The sequence below is a fragment of the Phodopus roborovskii genome, unplaced genomic scaffold (assembly GCF_943737965.1).
Source record: "Phodopus roborovskii unplaced genomic scaffold, PHOROB, whole genome shotgun sequence".
In the NCBI taxonomy this organism is placed as follows: domain Eukaryota; kingdom Metazoa; phylum Chordata; class Mammalia; order Rodentia; family Cricetidae; genus Phodopus; species Phodopus roborovskii.
The window spans coordinates 6,230,316-6,249,127 of record NW_026126689.1 but is presented as its reverse complement, the minus strand read 5'-3'; the positions used below and the strand labels follow the sequence as shown (position 1 = coordinate 6,249,127).

Below are 18,812 nucleotides of genomic sequence, written 5' to 3'. Positions count from 1 at the left end.
GTAGGTCAGTCTCTGCTTGTGAGCCAGTGCTGGCCCTCTCCTCCCAGGGAGGCCCCATCTCTCGATCAAAGAGTTTGATTTAAAAACAAAAACAAAACAAACAAGAAAAGCCCTGCAGTCTCCCATCTCGTCCCACATGTGAGCGCCGATGAGTGAATGCTTGTGGACGGGTTAAGTGTCGGCCCATCATCCACGATGCTTTCTTCCTACAGCATCGTCTAGTGCAGCAGCCCCTGAAGCTGTCCTCATTGCCCCCGGAGGGTTTGGGGTGCTCATCTTCCCCCACAGAAGCCAGGGGCCTCCCTCTGGCTCCTTCTGACTTCCAAGGTCCTGTCTCTCAGCCCACGGCTAGCTTTTCCCAAGCCATGCTTCCAGCTTCGGGCTTCTGGGTTCGGACTCTGACAAATATTTTAACTTATTCTATCTTAGGTTCCACTTCAGCTAGAATCCAAATCTGCCCTGAGTCCCAAAAATGGAGTATACATCAAGATTGTGTCACGTTGACACAGAAGGCAGGTGGAAAAAACCACGACACCTTGTGATGATGACATCTGCAAATGTTTGGAGGGCACTCGGGATTCAAACAAAAGCCTCTTGTGGAGATGGAAATGTTTAAAGAATATGATATCTGTCTTAGGGTGATTAAAAGGGTTCACTGCACATGACCATGTTACGTCATAGTTCCTGAGTGTTAATGTCTGTCGTGTTTCATTTTGACAGTGGGGTTCCAAGCACGGTTTTCTTGGGACAGAGGTTAGATATGGGAAAGGTCATTTCGATTAAACCGTGAGTATGGTCAAAGGAAGTCCTGGCCTCAGGACAGTGCAGGGGACATGGGGACATGTAGCATGAGTTCTGCATGAATTCTAGGTCAGATAAAGAGGAAAATGTTGCAGGATCGGAGACAAAGGAGCAGGCCTTCCTTACCTCGCTAACTTCCCAGCCGAAAAGAGACTGAGCTCCTGTCTCCTCCCAATTTATCACTTCCTCTCTCCACTCAGTAAGATCACTTCCTGTCTGTCTGTACAGAACTCCAGACCTCTATGGTTAACTAGTGGCTAGCTCTGCCCTCGGATCCTCAGGCAAGCTTTGTTAGAGAATAAACAAGGTGTCATGACAGGGACACTTAGGTGAACAGGTCCTCATGGCCCTGGCATGGTTTTTTTCTTTAGCTTCTCATGACGAATGGGTTTCACAGAATAATGTGTATGGACACTCAGCCTCAAAGTGGCTCCAAAGCCTCATTATGCTTTGACCCAGTAAGGGCAGAAGAAATTTACTGCTAGTTTCCACAGGTTAAAGGATCTTTTTCTTTAAAGAGCACACTGTTGGTTCTCTCGATGCTTGGCCCAGGGGTTTAGAGTTATTGGAGAAAACCAAACATTCTTGGAGACCTACAGACCCCCCTATACTCCCCTAACAGTTTCTGACTGCTTATCAGCCACTGCGGGAGACCCAACCAGACATGCAGATCCTGCCGAAGGATGGTCCAAAGTCGGTACAGGAAAGGGTGGCGTCTGATGAAACATGTTAGAATGATGTCTGGTACAAAAGGGTACCGGATGCAGGGCAAAAGCATGTAGATGCAACATCCTGTTTCCTGCCTTACTCATAACTTAGTTTGAGCATGAACAGAGTAGGATTTGAACACAGGCTGGGAAGGAAACTGAGGATTCAGACTATCAGAAGGGATGGGAGTCCATGAGTAACAGTACTGTCCAAAGTACAGTCCCAAGAGTGGCCTCTACAACACTCACAGGACCAGACAGATGCCCTCCACACCCTCTACACTACCACAGCAGGACCAAGAACTCAAGCACAACACAGTAATAAGCTTTCAGATCAGTCAGGATGCGATAGAGCCACACGACCTGCAGCTCTGTGGCAGACCCTCAGTGTGGGCTGCCTGACCGTGTAATGGCTCTCTCTGGACTGATTAGCAACACCGCCCTGTCTGTGTAAGGTTTGAGGTCACTCAGAAGACGATAAATTAAACTGCTTGAGACTTGATCGCCTCGTGACACACCAATGGCACACACAGCTCTTTAAGATGCAGGCAGCCTCCCTGCCAGCTTGGACCACACCAATATGTTCAGACAGAAAAGCATGTGGAGGACATGTTCTACCCTTCATGAGCAAAAACCTTTCCATCAGGTGGAGGAAAGGCAAATTGTATAAATATGCATGTGAACATGCGGCCACATTGCTAGGGCCCCTCCTAGAACCACGTAAGAGGTAGCAAGGGAAGGATCCAGGCCTTCAGCTCTACTGAGGACAGTGATGTTAACATGGTCTGAATGTTTCTCCTCCCCCGACCCATGTTAAATTTGGTCTTGGGATGTGGGCTCTTTAGGAGATGATTAGGCCCAGAAAAGGAAGCCTTCATTGGGCCTTATATAATAAAGGGCTTTTATTATGTAAAATAGAGATATATATGCCTCCAAGGCTACTGCAAGATGGCCAGCTATGAGGAGTGATCCTTAGCAGACCCTGAATCTACGGGAACCTTGATTGTGAACTTCCTAGTCTCCAGAACCTTGAAAAATAAATGCCTAGTGTTCATTAAAACCACTCAATCTTAGCCTACAGGACTAAGATAATCCCAATGCCCAGCAAAGGCCTACTGCCTGTCCAGTTCTCTTCATAAACAGACACTGAAAAATGAACTCCAGCCTTCATCTGCTTAGATAGTCTTTTATTTCCATACTCTCATGTGACATTTGCAGCACAGGTTATTCAATCTCATTGGGACATAAAACCCGCACCTGGAAGGTGTCTGCTAGGCTTATAGGATTTGGGTACAGGCACTTGTGGGCCAAGCCCGGGACTCAGGTGGCACTCATCTGTGTCTCCTGTTGGGGAATTGCCTGGGTTAGTGCCAGAGCAGTGGGCCGAAGGGACAGTGATGCCCGAGGCCTTCCCTGTAGTCTCCTTCCCCAAAGGCCACTATGCTACTCTGAGAAAAAAGCAAAATGGACCACAAGACCCTCCCAAAACAGAATTGTTATACAGACATAAACAATTAAAATCCATAAAACATATTTAGAAATCCTGTGCTTATTGTTAATAAACATCAAAGTCAGCAAAGAGTTAAAAATACAATGCTAACATTACTAAAAGACAAACGTGGGCTCACAATCACTACTAGTGAGATCATAAGCCAACCTGAAAGGACCTAAAAGCAAAGGATTAAGACTGTAGCTTCAAGTCAGACCTGGCAACATAGGCCTGTAATCCCAGCTGCTCAGAGACTGCGGCAGAATGTAATTTAGCAAAACTCTGCCTCATAATAAAAACGATTAGAAAGGGCTGGGAATGTAGCTCAGTGGCAGAGTGCTTGCTTAGCAAACACAAGACCCATCCCCAGCACGAGGGAGAGGAAAAACAAAATGGAAAGAATGGATGTAACTTCCCTGAGAAGCCACACTAATGATTAAATGAGAGTTCATTAAAAGTTGTTTAAAAAAAAAAAAAAAAAAAGACTTTCCAAACAGCTCCACAAAGGCTACTGCATTGTGGCCATGGCCACGCTCACTGGCGGCTGGTGAATAAGGAGCCCAGGGCAACAAAGATGGAGGGGGCGGCCGGTGGCTTGGAGGAAGTGGAGTATTGGATGAGGTACTCGGGATAAATTTGATGCTTCTCAAAAACTACGAAGATGGTTGGGTCGGACACGCTGTTCACGCAGCTGTCGTAGAAGGCACTGCTCTGACCTTCCTTGGCGGGAGGGCGGACGAAGGCAGCGTTGCCCCTGACGAAGTCTCCCACCAGCACCCGGGCCAGGAACATGGTGTGGGAATGTGTGTCGGATTTGCTGTAGTGGTGGGAATAGGCAGCGTCTCTGGCGAAGTAGCTCCCTGAAATGATACACACCGGCTCCAGAGACAGGAAGAGCGCACTCTGGCATGGGGCCCCAGCAGACACCCTTTCATCCCGTCCTCCAGTTTCTACCTTTGTCACCCGCGGAGGCCATCAACATCCGTGTGGCAGGGCACACAAGGATGTCACCTAACTCTAACTATTCTCAGCTCGGAACCCAGGGGAAACCTAGGGTCCGTCAATATGCAGTTCTGGACTTGGGTTTCCCACCTACAAAACGGGGCTGCCCCACACAGCCTCGGAGGGCGAGATGAAAAGTGAATAGCGCTCCTCCTACTGAACCATTCCCCAGTCACCAGTCGCCAGTCGCCCAACATAAAGCACTGGCTCTTCCTAATGGACCTGAGCTGGAAGCTGCTCTCTCCCACAGGGTTTATAACCCTTTCCCCAGCTTGTCAATCCCACAGGCGGCACAGCACGCTGAAACTGACCATCAGGTGCTCCGTGGAGTTAAATAAGACAAACAGATCCTTTGGGGGTTTCTTTCTTTGTTTCTCGAGACAGGGTCTCTCTACATAGCCCTGGCTCTCCCAGAACTCATGTAGACCAGGAAGACTTCAAATGCGGACACACCTGCCCCGGTTCCTGAGTACTGGAATTAAAGGTGTGTGCCACCACACCTGGCCAGGAAACAGATACTTGAATTTCCTAAATTTGGTTACCACACAAGAAACCTTCTTAATGAAGGCTGGAGGATGAGAAGGAGCCACAGATGCCAGCTACTTGAAAATGGTTCAGAAAATAAAAAGATGAAGAGAGCCAACATGGCAACACGTTAAAATTGAGGAATGTGGAATTTATGCAAGAATCATAATACATATACGTGTATATAAATACATAAACACACAGCTTGCAACTTTACTGAGTTTGAAGTTACTACCAAATAATGTTTTAAAATAACTAAGAGAAAAATGCCTGGAGAATTCATACGTTAGGTGGAATGACATACTCTCTGGTGTCTATTCCAAGGGTGTCATTAAGGCAGAGTCTAGGGTGCTCTAAGGTTAGAGCACTTCCAACTCTCCTCCCCCTCAGCGCCTCCATTCTAGCAGAAACAAGTCCCAGTGAGCAGGACGGCCATGCCATGCTGCCTGAGCTCTCCATCACATAACGGGGGAGCAATATCCAGAGTATTGCCAGCGCAGGGTTGAGCTGCCCCCAGAGGCCAGAAGGCGGTGCACATGGACTGGCCGGCCCCTGCTGCGGCCTCTGTGAGCTGTCTTTAAGCAGTTTCCCAGCTACTGGTGAGACCACTCTCGCCTTACCTTTGCCGTAGGATGTGCCATGCAGACCACAGACCCGCCAGTCAAAGTTCTGTTGGCAGATGGCATCCACAAAGCTGGTGTTTGTACCATGGAAGAGCTGCCTCTCGTCTACTTCCTTCCCTCCATTTTGCTTCTGCATCTGCCCTTTTTGCCTAGAATGGTAGAAACATGCTTGTTGAAGGTGTTAACCACAAGGGCAGTGTCCTGAACCCATTTTCAAAAACAACAACAACAACAAAAGCATCAGAACAGAAGGCTATGGCTTCCCTGGCCAACCCCTGGAGATGCAAATCAGAGAGCACAGAACGGAAAGATGGGTTGGGATCTAGTCAAAGAGCAAAAGGAAAGCTTCCCCTCCATAGCAAATGTCCCAGAAACAGAGCAGTTCTTAGAAGCAGGCTTGGGCCCTTCTGCCACCCAGTTCCCAGTGGAACTGAACCTGGGAAGCTGGGAAATGGAGAACAGTTGTAAGGTTGCTGGTCTGGAGGTGGGGACATTCTCCCTCAGAACCACCCTCCCTTCCTTCCTCCCTCCCTCCCTATGACTGGGTCCAGCACTGCAGAGCACTGTGCGCGTTGTTCCAAACCCACGTGAAGCCGAGCCAGCAGGCCACAGCCACCGTGGAGAGCCACGATGAATTTCTACTCTATGTGGAGAAAAGCTGGGTGACCATGAGCATGCTGGTCCTCATGGGAAGATTAAACAAACAATTGGGGCTGTTCCGCTCTCTGGCTACAGCTGAGTCTTAGAGCTGCTGGTGTGAACTGTCTTGCTCTGCCCCACTGACCTTTAGGAAGTCAGAATGGACAAGAGCAGAGTCTGGCTTTGCTAGTCACACTGAGAACAGGACCTGTGCTGGGCTGGGGAACAGAAGGCTACTACATGCACAGCCTCAGGATGAGAAGGAGAAGGCAACATCAGCGATGGTCCGCGGCATGCAACAGCACTGGGCAAGCATGCTGCTGCCTCTGACTGCCCTGCAGAGGCAGAGCATGCTGGTAAACAGCTAGCAGGATAGGATGAGGGAGACAGCGATCAGTCACACATACCACTGGTAGACTTCCCACAGGCCCAGGTTCTGGATCCGTTCAATCTTTTGAACAAAGAAAGGTAATGTACGGTTGAAGAGGGTCAACACCTTCTGGTACTCTTCTGAGGAAGAACTGAGAATAATCTTCTGCAAAGGAAAATAATTTTCATGTTATGGTCATATGACTCAAATACGTGAACTGTCCCTGACACCACTAGGACCTCCAGAGTGATGGCTTGGCTCCTCTTCCCGGAGACACAGTCTCTCCAGGGATGGAATGTTTTCCACGTACAGTAATTTACTTCTTGTTCACCTTGAAATGGCTCATAAGTCACAGGTAGCACCTAATTCACCCGTCTCCAGTGTGTCCAGGATGTCACTGTCACTATTTTATAGCGCACATAGGCCTGTAGAGCACGTGCCCCGTGAGAATTAGAATCCACACAGGTGTGTGAGCTCCTTCACATGCTGCCTGCTGCTTTGTGCTCTGTAAGAGACGCCCTCCCAGCACAGCCCGACTGGAAAAGCCTGTCTGCAGAGTGCAGCATGTCCCCAGCACTGGAAAGCAGTCGAGGTGCCTCATGCTGATGGGGCAGTAAGGACATGTGTCAGGGCAGTCTTGTGCTCAGCACCACTCCCAGAAAGCAGGCCTCAAACCAACTGTCCTCACTCATGTCTACCACTGTCTGGTGGCTCCCCTTCCAAACGTCCCTCATCACACTCAAAGACTCCCCCTTCCTTCTTCTTATTACTTAGTGAAACGGATTTATCAGTCCAGCCCTTCTTGGAAGCTCCTCACGTCTGCCCTCCCTAGCAAACGTCACACAGTTCATCTTTCCCCCTTACACTAACCTCCTCCTTTCCCTGAGAGCTACAGTCAGCCCATACATACAACCCATAGTCACTGGCCTTAAAATCCCCAAGATCTCCAGAAACAAAACCGAAAGTCCACATGTATCTCTACCCTCTAGTGCCATGAGCCATGGTTTTACAAAATAGTCATTCCACACTCATCCATCTTTACAAGAGCCCCTCCGTCCACCCCCAGGGTGTGTGAATCTCATACCTTAAATCCTGGGTCTGGCAGGGCTGTAGGGTCCCAGTAGTCTGGGATGTTCCTTGGGCCTTGAAACTTAGTACTGCTACAAAATAAGCAAATCCTTAGTCCTTAGACGTGTGGAAATTCATCTCTACTCACCAATATCACCAGTCCTGAGTCTTAGCATAATGTATTTTAAAAACAGAGGACAAGAAAGTACACAGCAAAATATCTACAACACAAGAGCACGTTCATCTTGCCTACCAGCCACACTAAAAAGTCGCCAGTCCTGAGATAGGCACTCGTCACCTGCACCCCACCAACTACACAGAAGAGACAGAGCACTTCAGTAACATGCATACATGGGCCCCGCCTTTATATGTCTTCAAACTCAAAAAACACCAACATTTTTGAAGCCTTAATGATATACATTTGACATACATTTTTTGTTTGTTTGTTTTTCAAGTCAAGGTTTCTCTGTATTTCTTTGGAGCCTGTCCTAGAACTTGCTCTGTAGACCAGGCTGGACTCTGAACTCAACAGAAATCTGCCTGTCTTTGCCTCTAACTCTGCCTTCTGAATATTGGAATTAAAAGTGTGAGCCACCAACACCTGGCTTCAGAAAATATCTTTAAAACTGTAAAATTGGCCCCCAAATTTGAATTTGAGTCAAGCTGATGAAAGGGTACTTGTGATCTGTTTTTGTCTTTCTTAAATGTGCATTCTTTTTTTTTTTTTTTGCAATTCACACACACACACACCTGTGCTAAATTAAAGGGTGCCATGTAACAGAGGCATTACATCATCTAGAAATACAAAGAAATAAAGCAGTACTAAAAAACATAAAGGGCTTAGGAACATCACTGTGAAAACTCATTTCCCTTAAATTGAAACATCCACTGTCCTTCCTACAGCAGATTTATCTTCATCCCAAGCCTCCAGGAAATCCCGCAAATAATTTTTCTAGGAAAATGCCACAGTTTAAGAAAAACTAAGCAATGATCCATGAGCAAGAACCAGGCACAAAGTTCTTTTTTTCACCTATTCAGACAGTGAAATTACCAGACAGACTATAAACCAGCATTTATTCTTCCCATGATTAAAGGAGACCATGAAAATATCTACAAGGACCTAACTAGAACCAAGCAGAACTTCTAGAAAAATAAATGGGTGACAGAAGGGTTATGGATGAGATTGAGTATATTTTTTTAAAACATAAGGGAGATTCACTAATTCCATTTTTTTTTTCCTCTTGTGGACTGTCTTTCAAAACAGGGTTTCTCTATGTAGCCCTGATTACCCTGGAACTTGCTCTGTTGACTAGGCGGCTGAAAACCACAATGCTTATTATCACTATGGCGCAAAGACTTTCCCAACTAGAGGTTTGAGTTTTGATACTGTTTTTGTTTTGTTTTGTTTTTGAGACAGGGTTTCATTGTGTGGCCATGACTATCCTGGAACTCGCTCTGTAGACCAGACTGGTCTTGAACTCAGAGACTACCTGCCTCTGCTTCCCTGGTGCAGGTATTAAAAGTGTGCGCCACCACCCAGCTACCATAGGTTTCATGACAGTAGCATGCTAGTGTGCCTGGCAGTCAGTACTTTCATCTAGTCCGAGAAGCTTCCTGTCACTGGCAGCAAAGCTCTACTCAACTGGACTACACACCAAGCAAATGGACTACGTACAAATGTCACTTACCAGGACTGCCTCATCTGGACAGCCTGGGGAGACACATACTTGGGTCTTCGGCAAACCTTTCTGATGGTGCCATACACAAGGTTTTTCTGCAGAAAGGCTGAAAAAAAAATCTAATGAGAAAAAATATACATGTACACATTATACACACTCATACACATTCACACACACACACACACACACTCACATTGGGTATGTATGCACAAACAGCAGCAATGTTCGATAAACATAAATTAAATGGGTTGGACAGATATTCCAACATGTAAAACCTAAGATCAGTCTTAAAAAATAAGCCCATTTTTCACATTTCAAATAGTCATAAAGAAAATAGGTATCCTTAGGAGACTTGAGTTTAATGAATAGAGAAATGATTAGTAATTGGTGTATCAATTACACATGAATGCTTTTGAATTGTTCCTTCCGATAATATTTAAATTATTATTTTGCTTAGCAATTTTTCCAGCTTGGATGTGAAGACATTCCAGCCAAGCCTGAGACCAAATTATCACATCTTGAGTTAATGCAATTTATAGGTAATAATTTTGTCCTTATGATTTTTCTTAAATTTGAGTAAGCTTCCCCTCAACTGAAGAATGGATAAAGAAAATGTCATATATTTATACAATAAAGTACTACTACTCAGGGGAAAGAAACAATGACAACCTAAAATTCACAGGCAAATGGACAAAACTAGGAAAAAAACATCCTGAGTGAGGTAACCCAAATCCAGAAAGGAAATATAGTATATACTCATTCATGAGTGGATACCAGACATAAAAGATAGCCAGCATACAATCTGTAACCTAGAGAAGCTTGAACCCTCTTCCAGAAACAGATGGAAGCAGATGTACAAATCCACAACTAACCAGTGGGCCAAGCTCCTGGAGTACAATCAACGTGAGGGAGGAACAATAATATGAACAAAGGAGACCAGACCATGACGGGGAAACCCACAGAATCAGCTGACCCGAGCTACTGAGAGATCACTGACTCAGGTCTGACAAATGGGGAACCTTCGTAAGACCAAACCAGACTCCCTTAATACAGGTGACAATGGTGTGACTGGGACAATGCAAGAGGCCACTGGCAGTGAGTCCAAGATCTAACTCTAATGCACAGACTGACTTAGTGGAGCCCATTCTATATGGAGATACCTTACTCAGTCTAGACACAGGAGTGTGGGATGGAGAGGTGCCTTGGTCCTGCCTCAATGAGATGATGGGACAGACTTATTAGTACACTTCCTAGGAGAGGCCTCACCCTCTCTGAGGAGCAGATGGGAGAGGGAGGAGAGGAGGGAGGGGGAACTGGGAGTGGAATGGAAAAAAAATTAAAAATTTGAGTAAGCTGACTCTATAGCATCATTTATCAATCTTTTCAAATCCATGTTCTCTTTAATAAACAAAACATTTGACCCACCCTCAATCTCAGGTACATCCCAAGGATAAAGGGTTGGGTATCCATGCACATTTACATTGGAAATGACAAGTATGTAAAAGTTATATTTCCTGTTAAGTGCTTTTATACTTAAATATATAAGCCAATTTTTATTTTCATCTTAAGAACATTTTAACACTAAGAATTACAGATGTCTGGGATTCCCGTGCCTTTGAACATAAGCTAGGCAATAATCTGAGGATGTGGTCCTTACACTGCAGCTCTCCTCACCATCTTCTGGGGGTTCCCCTCCCTGCCCCATAGCCCTCTGTCACCCATCATTAAACCTCCTGCTGACGCTCTGCTCATTAGCACACTTGGCTTATTAACCACATGCATTGACATCTTGCTTATATTCTAATAAATAAAGCTTGCCTGAAGACCAGAGGAAGGAGCTAGCCACTATAACCATAGTGGAGTTCTTGTCAGGCAGACAGGAAGTGATAAGGTGGGAAGACAGAAGTTCAGTCTCTTTCAGCCGGAAGTTAGGGAGGTTAGATGTGGCTGGCTCCCTCGTCTCTCGGACCTCTCAGCATTTCCCCTATATCTGACTCCAGGCTTTTATTAAGACTTAATAGAACTCGTGCTACAATCATATATAATGAATCTTAAATGACCTTTCAATAGTTGAAATAGGCGATTCAGCATATATGGACTGGTTAAGTGTATGTTACAGCTTCTCTAATGTTCCATGGGGGAAGGGGGCCCCTTTCCCAATGACCTTGCTGTTCCCTTAATTTACACTGAGACACATCCTTATCTGAGTTTTCCCTGAGGGATCCTGCTATTGACAGCCAGGATAGGATGTCATTACTCTGCTTCTGGAAACCTGGCTATCACTTTGAGTCACTCTTTCATGACGAGAAAGGACCAGAGCTGATCTCTCCAAACCCGTAGAATAAGTCATTTGGGCTGCTGTGTATATGTGTTTTGAAAGTATTTGCTTCCTAACAATCATCAGTGTATGTGGCAGAGTTTGGCTTGAGACTCTTTCATTATACACAGTAGAGACCGCATAGGCGAAGCCAATGACTCCCAGCCTTTTCTTTTATTGATACTATTATCTACCAAAAAGTAAAAATCAAGCCATTGGCGAACTGTGACCACGTAGTGACCTTAGGTCAGGCCACTGTGAGAATGCTTTTTCTAGCTTGTCCTGAAAGTCTGCTCTATCTCCAGGGACTGAAGTCCAAGATGAGAACTAGAAAGCTATGTTTGACGTTTTCCAGATTTTTAAACGAACTCTCCTAAACTGTGGTTAGCAGCAGAGGAGTGACCGCTGCATAAACTAGGCCTTCATGGCCACCCGCCCTTCTATCCCCCTGCGCTCTGCTACACACTACCTCAATTATAGGACTGCCCTATGTGACACTCCTGGCTGGTTTCCTCCAGTACAAGTCATTCCCCTGGAGAACAGAAGCAGCTTCTCTGAGAGAAGACAAGCATCAAGAATAACCGGCCGAAAACAAGCCACCAAGTGGTTTTAGGAAAATTCACCAATGACAGAGAATACACAACAGTGTGGACAGTACACAGTGCCCAGGCATGTGCCCTTTAACATGCTGGGTTTGCGAGGTACCAGATGTAAAACGTTCAATGTAAGGACAGGTTGGAAATGTCTGCATGGACGTGGCATGAGACACTACAGCACAACTAAAACTTGAAGCACTCTCAAAACGGCCCACCGAAGAGCTGGCCAACGGGTGACCTCTCTGCTTTTGTCTGTTCCAGTACATGGGGAAAATCATCTCAGCTCCAGCTTCTGAACCCTGACTCAAGCACAGAACGTTTAATCAGTGTATCCTGTAACATCAAGATTGAAAGCGCCTACAGAACAGGCAGGAGCTTCAGGGTATAGCAGGATTAATGAGGTAACCTGCATAATAGAGGCGTGTGCCCCCTGTCAGGGAGAGGGTGAACCTTCAGACACTGTTCACCGGCCTGGCCCTCCCTCTCCTCTTACCCTGAAGCACATCTCCTTGCCAGTGCAGGACAGTACCATCTGGGGATGTGCCTAGCTGCCTCTGAGAGAGATGCATCCTCCTTTCCATTCTAATTCCAGCCCAGGCCCGGGTTAGTGCGGAGGGGCTAGACTCACTCCACAGGAAAGGGTTACCTTTGAAGTCTAACTCGTAGTTGTGTTTTCCAGCCTGGAACTTCAAGGTGGCTGCCTGGGAATCAGCCCCTGGGACACAGAATGCCAGGTAAGCCTTCTCTACGTCACTGCTGTTGATGGTGGTCACAGGATGCACTGTGCCCTATAAGGGGAAACCCAGAGATGTCATGGAGGCAAGAGAGTGTGGTGATGAGTGCTGGTCAACCAGCCCGTTCTGGACAGATGATCTTGTTATAGGGAAAGAGGAGGTACCAGGGAGCAGGGCGAGGGTTTGGGGGTTATGGAAGGGAAGTGACTTGACTCTTCTGAAGCTATTCTTGCAAACAGAAGGCAGAACATATAACTCCTACTAAGCAATAAAAAAAGCATACCACAGCAAGATGGCTCAGCAGGAAATGGTACTTGCCACCAAAGCACATAACCTGAGTTTACTCCTTAGGCCACATGACAGGAGAGAACCAACTGCCATTTGACCTGTCACCCACATCCATGCAGTGGTACGAGCACATCCACACGCATACACACACACAAATAACCAGATAAACAACAAGCATTTTTAAAATTCTTCAGCATCAAATTCACCCGGGTGACTTAACTGATCAGCTCAGGAAATGCTGCCTCTCCTAGGGCTAGTCTCTCTCCCTCATGGTCCCGCCAGGCTTCCGTCCTGTCCTGTGTTGTCCCTTTTCTGGGCTCTTGGAGGAGCTTCTATTTTTTTTTTTTTTTTTTCAGTTATTTATTTCAATCTCTCATTTTCTCTGCAATTACCTATTAGCTAGTATTTGGGATTGAATGGACTATACTGAATTCTGAATTTTTGCTACGGTTTAGATGTGGTATGTCTGAAGGCATAGTCTCCACTGTGGGGTGAAGTAGGACCTGAGGCTCAGTGGTTAAGAGAACCTATTGCTAATGCTGAGGACCCAGGGTTAATTCTCAGTACCCGTTTGGTGGCTAACGTGTCTGTGACTTCAGTCCCAATGGTCTCTGAGGGCCCCTCTTCTGGCCTCTGCAGGCAAACATGCAGGCAAAATATCCACATACCTAAGATAAAGATAAATCTACTCTTCCCTGAGTCACAAGTTCTACAATTTATGGACAAAACAATGAATAAAACAAAATCTGACCCTGCTCTGAGAAACAGTACAGCAAGAAAGGAGGGAAAATAAAAAGCAAGTGGTTAGATCAACCCATCATGTTCAAGTGTCCCCGGGGTCTGTGTGGGTGGTACAGAAGCTAGGGGCACTTGCTGAGGATGGCCTTCGCTGAGGCACAACCCAGCAAAGTTCCCCGGAGGAAACAGGTGTGAGCCAAGGCCTAGTTACCACAGGGAAGAGAAGGAAAGCAAAGCAAGGGACTCTGGCCGCAGTGCGGAAGAAGGTACTAGTGGGTGAGCGGAGGAAACCCACGTTTAGCACTTGGAGAGACCAGTGAGATTTGAAGGAATGGAAAATTCCATGTGTTCTAAGGCAGACCTGGTTGATTCTGACATTAAATTTTGGGGTACATTCTAAACTCAAACAAACATAGCTTTTCAGAAAATCAAAAAACAAACAAACAAACAGGTTTGAAACTGGAAATTTTCAAAAACAAACAAACAAAAAACCTAAAGGAAAGGAGAATGACCCCAAGGCTATGCAGCTAACACCAAAAAGGAGACCAAGAACCCATCAAGTCTACCTGTGTCTCCACACCCTGCCAGCATGTGGGCACCCAATGACACCATGAGCAGTTCATTTCCAGGGACCCCAAATGTCCTAAACAAGTTTACAGACTGTAAACAAAGACCATGCAAAGGCGAAGTGTGGGCTGTTGGAGGAGAAAGGAAGAGACCTACTTTTGCATGAGTGCCATCAGAGCTCTCTGTTACATCAACAGGACTGCTGCCCCAGGAGCCAGAGGGATCATCAAATAAAATATGACTGTTGCCTTTGGTGTTTCTTGTAACCAGGCAAGCCAGCCTCAAGGAACTCGCTCAACCAATGTCTCTCTCTTCCATGTCAGGCCCCAGCCTCTCTCTCTCATGCTCCTGACCAAGCTGGAAAATTTATCTAAGAGGCCACATACAGTAAGACACCCCAGGACAGTGGAGAAGAGAGGGAGAAAGCAGGAATAGCTGGGGAGGCAGGCCAGAGCAGCAGGTAAAGCTGGTGCTAGGGAGAAGCTAGAGAGAGAAGGCATTCGTCAGTAAGGCCAGCACAACAGTAAGAGCTCCAGCTAACCAGCAAAACTGCCTCCCTTGACAGCCATCTGTTTCTGAAGAAGCTACGATGTATTGTTCTAAGCATGGAAGGTGCACCCATGGCAAAAGAGAAATGTCCTGTCCTCCTGGAGTTCACATAAAAACGTGATCAGGGGAATAGTTACTAACAAGAACCAAAGCCTCAATACAACCTCCAACAAGCCAGGGAGTGAAGGTAGCCATCATGCCACAGATAATTTCCCCCTGGGAAGGGCTCGCTACATAAATGGCTCTCTCCACTCACTGCATTTCTCTAAGCCCCCTGAGGATCCTTTTGATCTCGGCCTTTGTAGACACCTTCATATAATTTGACAGTGAGTTACCTGATTTGGGTTCTAAACCAAATTCTGATATAAATCAATATTTTCACACATTGCTATCTTCTGAAGTTATGGAAGCAGGCAAGAAAGGCAATTTGAAAACCTTCAACTTTATACATAGGTACTAACTCCAGAGTCTTCTAATAACTAATACAATCAATGAGAAAAGCTGCTATTTAACATTCAATTCTCACGAGCTTGTGAAGATCACTGTCATCCAGGTGTCTATCAAGCACGCTCCCTGGCATCTTCATGCTTTCCTTTAGGGCGGCTTCCCCCCTCCTATGAAACGGTCATCCTTTTTTATCACCACACTTACTTGTCGTCCATATTCCTGCCAAGAACCAAACTCGTCCAACCAGTACCAAACCCAGTCAGTAGTGAGGATGAAATGTGGGGGTTTGGTGACTGAAGAAGCCGTGGAGAGCCGGCGGGCCACGGTACTACCAAATTTCATGGAGTCAAAGTCTAAGTTATCAAAGTGAAAGCCAGCAGCTGTCTCTGTGTATATAATCCTGCAAAAGAAAATACAAGAGCAGTTGAAATCCCACAGGTCTTTCCGCTTCTACCTGTGAGAGTACAAGGCGTGCAATCTGTAAAGGTGTCATACAGTTTTAGAGATGCTTCCAGTGGTGAGGACACCTATTTTACAAGATTGTTATTTGGTTTCTGTAAAAAAATCAGGGTGATTCAGAAGACTGGTTATCATGAAAATACTTTCACTGTAAAATTCAGAAAATGCTGGCTAAAATACCCTTCTTCAAAATAATTAGGGATGAAGATGTGGCTAGGGCAGAGCACTGGCCTAGCATGAACCGGGCAGTTTGATCTCCAAGGGTTTGATCTGTAAGGCTACAAAAATAAAATGCATTACTAAGCTGTCAAAAAAAAAAAAAAAAGGAAAAAAAGAAAATAGAAATCCTTAGAAAACAAAAATAACAATAGCATGTACTAAGCATTTGCCAGTCCCTGCATAAAGTAATTTATATATAGCAGATTCAATCTTTACAACCCTATGGGATGAGGCTATTATCTTCATGTAACAAACAGAAAAACAAAAGCCCATGAAAGCTAAGAAACACTTCTGAGCAAAAACAGGCAGCAAACAAGGTATGAAGGAGACAGGCTGGCGGTACAGCCTCCATGGCTAGCGCCCAGTCAGGCTCCTTTCTTAGTGTGATACTGCTCAAAGACCAAAGGGAATCACAAAGCCAGAGACAAGACTGAGGGCAGAGCCAGTGAGCAATGATGCATTTTTAGCAGCCAAGGTGAGGAAATATGTATGTAAATGCAGTATCAGGGTAAGAAAGGCGGTCGAATCTAAGGAGAGATTTTTTTCCTCTAGCCCTGGATACTGGACCAAGGACATCTCACACACACTAGGAAACTACTCCTCGTTTGAGCTATACTCCAGCTCTCTTTTCATTCTGGAGCAGTCACTAAGTTGCCTAGGCTGGCCCTGAACTGTGATCCTCCTGCCTCAACCTTCCAACTAGCCGGGATTGCAGAAATGCTACTTCTAGCCAGGCCTGGTAGCACACACCTATAATCCCAGAAAAGCAAACATCAGTTCCCTGGAGGAACTCACCTCACAAAAGCTTCCACAAATAAAGTATCATCAAACATGATTTCAAAATCAAATCAAACAACACATGTAGAAAAAGAGAGACTCCGTGAGAAAATATAGTTGACAAAAAACAGAGTCAGACTGAGGCTAGAAACTAGCTATGTAAAGTGGTTCTTTTTGGTTAACTATCAAAATTCCAAGTTAGTACTGAGACTAAGAAAAAAAAAACCTGACCAGGTAAACTTGATGAAAAAGAGGAACATTCAGGAATAAGTAATGTAATACCATACATTTTAAAGTCACAGATGGGACTCAGGGATCTCGGATGAGGCTGAACCAGCGGCAAACGCAGCAAAGAGAGGAAAGGGGATGAAAGGGGAACTAGGGGAGAAGACAGCCAGCGTGAGGACCCTCAGCCTACCACATCAGAGTTCCAGCAGCAGTTCTAGAGGAGATCAAGGCTCAGAAAGTGAGCATGTGTCTGCATAAAAACTATAAAGACACAGTTCTCCCCAAACACAACAGTCAATGGAATTTTGTTTTAAAGTACAGCAGAGTTAGCTGTAAGCTGATGAAAAATTTAAATTCCTAAAGGGCAAAACGGCAAGAACCAGAAGCCGCAGCAGCAGCAGCAGCAGCAGCAGGAGGAGAGAGAGGAGGAGGGAGACGAGCTTTGCCTGACCACGTACCAGGGCCTGGGACCAAACTCCAATGGGCGAGAGAGGGGCAGTATGGGACTGAATCACAGGCACTGACCAGAGGCCAGAGAGGACGAACACAGTGACCAACCCAGGAGGCTCTGAGGACAAGTGCAGAAGAGAGAGTACTTGACAACCAATATGAAAATGAGCTATGGTGTGTTAACATTTTACCAAATTTGGCTCTCTTTTAGTGGTTTTTAAAAATAAACTTTGAGAAATGAGTAGTCATTCGCTTGGATAACACAAGATTAATTTTATGGCAGATATCTTAACACAAGTAAATCAATTAAAATTTTTCAAAGCAAGTATTAGAGAAACTGGTGATTCACCTAAGAACGAAACTGAGCTCAAATTTAATCACATAAAAAGAGAATTTAGATATAGTGCTATACTTAAAATGTTCACTTTTAGGAGAAAACTCTGGAGAATTTGTTGTTGTTGTTGGAATAAAGGAGGGTTTCTTAAGACACAAAGTACAAAGCCCTAAAAGGAGGGTAAATATTCTCTGCATTAAAGGCACTATTAGCTAACTAAAAGTTCATTTTTTTAAACTCACATTTAATATGCAGAAATGCAGACACTGACTCAAAATAAACGGACAGGTAAAAACACAGCTCTCTCTACTACCAAATACATTTAAGGATGGACCCATTGCACAGCAAATGATCCAAAAACATCCAATGGACGTATGGAAAAGTTCTCTTCATTGAAAATCAGGGCTATGAAAACTGAGAACATTTTATACTCTTAACTGGTTAATATGTAAATGATCAACAGCACCAGTTATTAGGGGGACATGTCATTAAATACTGCTAATGGGAGTGGGAAATACTACACACATCTCCTGTAAAAAATGTTCTCACCTAACACCCTTTGGAGATCCCCCCTGAAAACCCGTGCATGGCGCACTGGTGTGGAGGCACACGCTGCTGTCATTCCAGCCCTTGGGAGATGTCAGCCAGTTTGACAGCTTATGGATAGCCTGTGCTACATAATGAGACCCAGTCTCAAAAAGCAAAACTGAAAATATTTAAAAAGGAAAAGAAAAGAAACGGCACGTCAGCCCACAGCAGCAAGTGGTTGCACTTACAGATCCAAGCAACGACAAGACTAGTCCAAGGTGAGAGCAGTCAGTGAAAACAAGCTTAGAAGGTGAGCTAATGAAGAGCCTTCCAGAATGATCAGACACTGCTGGCTACACAAGCAAATACATTTGTCAAGAGTCATTGAGCTGTATATGTAAAATATTTATGCACAGCAATATCTAAAATTTGCTTCAACTAGAAAGATTATGGGTGGTATAAGCTATTTAATCTTCCTAAAGAATAATTTGTCCCATATTCTTAGCCAATAGCAATTTGCACATTATGTACTCTTAAATTCAAAATCATTTTAGATATTCAAGTTCTCTTTTTAGGGGGCTCAGTGGTTAAGAACACTTGCTGCTTTTACAGAGGACCAGAGTTTGGTTCCCAATATCCACAGTGGATAGCTCACAACTGCCTACAGTGCTTGTGCCC

At 45.2% G+C, this 18,812-nt stretch overlaps 2 protein-coding genes across 3 annotated transcripts in view; one reads left to right on the top strand and one right to left on the bottom strand.

Annotated features, from left to right (window-relative positions):
* Tbxas1 (thromboxane A synthase 1) overlaps positions 1-660 on the top strand; it is a 166,927-nt gene extending 166,267 nt beyond the window's left edge. For both annotated transcript variants that reach the window (XM_051174681.1, XM_051174680.1), the window contains exon 13: positions 430-660. In XM_051174681.1, the coding sequence (XP_051030638.1) occupies positions 430-504 (75 nt within the window). In that variant the 3' untranslated portion in view covers positions 505-660. The remainder of the gene's footprint in view (positions 1-429) is intronic.
* Positions 661-2,678: 2,018 nt separating this feature from the next.
* Parp12 (poly(ADP-ribose) polymerase family member 12) overlaps positions 2,679-18,812 on the bottom strand; it is a 30,668-nt gene continuing 14,534 nt past the window's right edge. Inside the window, exons 6-12 of the mRNA XM_051174645.1 lie at positions 15,344-15,539; positions 12,463-12,604; positions 8,913-9,009; positions 7,241-7,316; positions 6,194-6,321; positions 5,145-5,296; positions 2,679-3,857 (exon numbers count right to left, since the gene is read on the bottom strand). Coding sequence (XP_051030602.1) covers positions 3,532-3,857; positions 5,145-5,296; positions 6,194-6,321; positions 7,241-7,316; positions 8,913-9,009; positions 12,463-12,604; positions 15,344-15,539 — 1,117 coding nt within the window. The 3' untranslated portion in view covers positions 2,679-3,531. The remainder of the gene's footprint in view (positions 3,858-5,144; positions 5,297-6,193; positions 6,322-7,240; positions 7,317-8,912; positions 9,010-12,462; positions 12,605-15,343; positions 15,540-18,812) is intronic.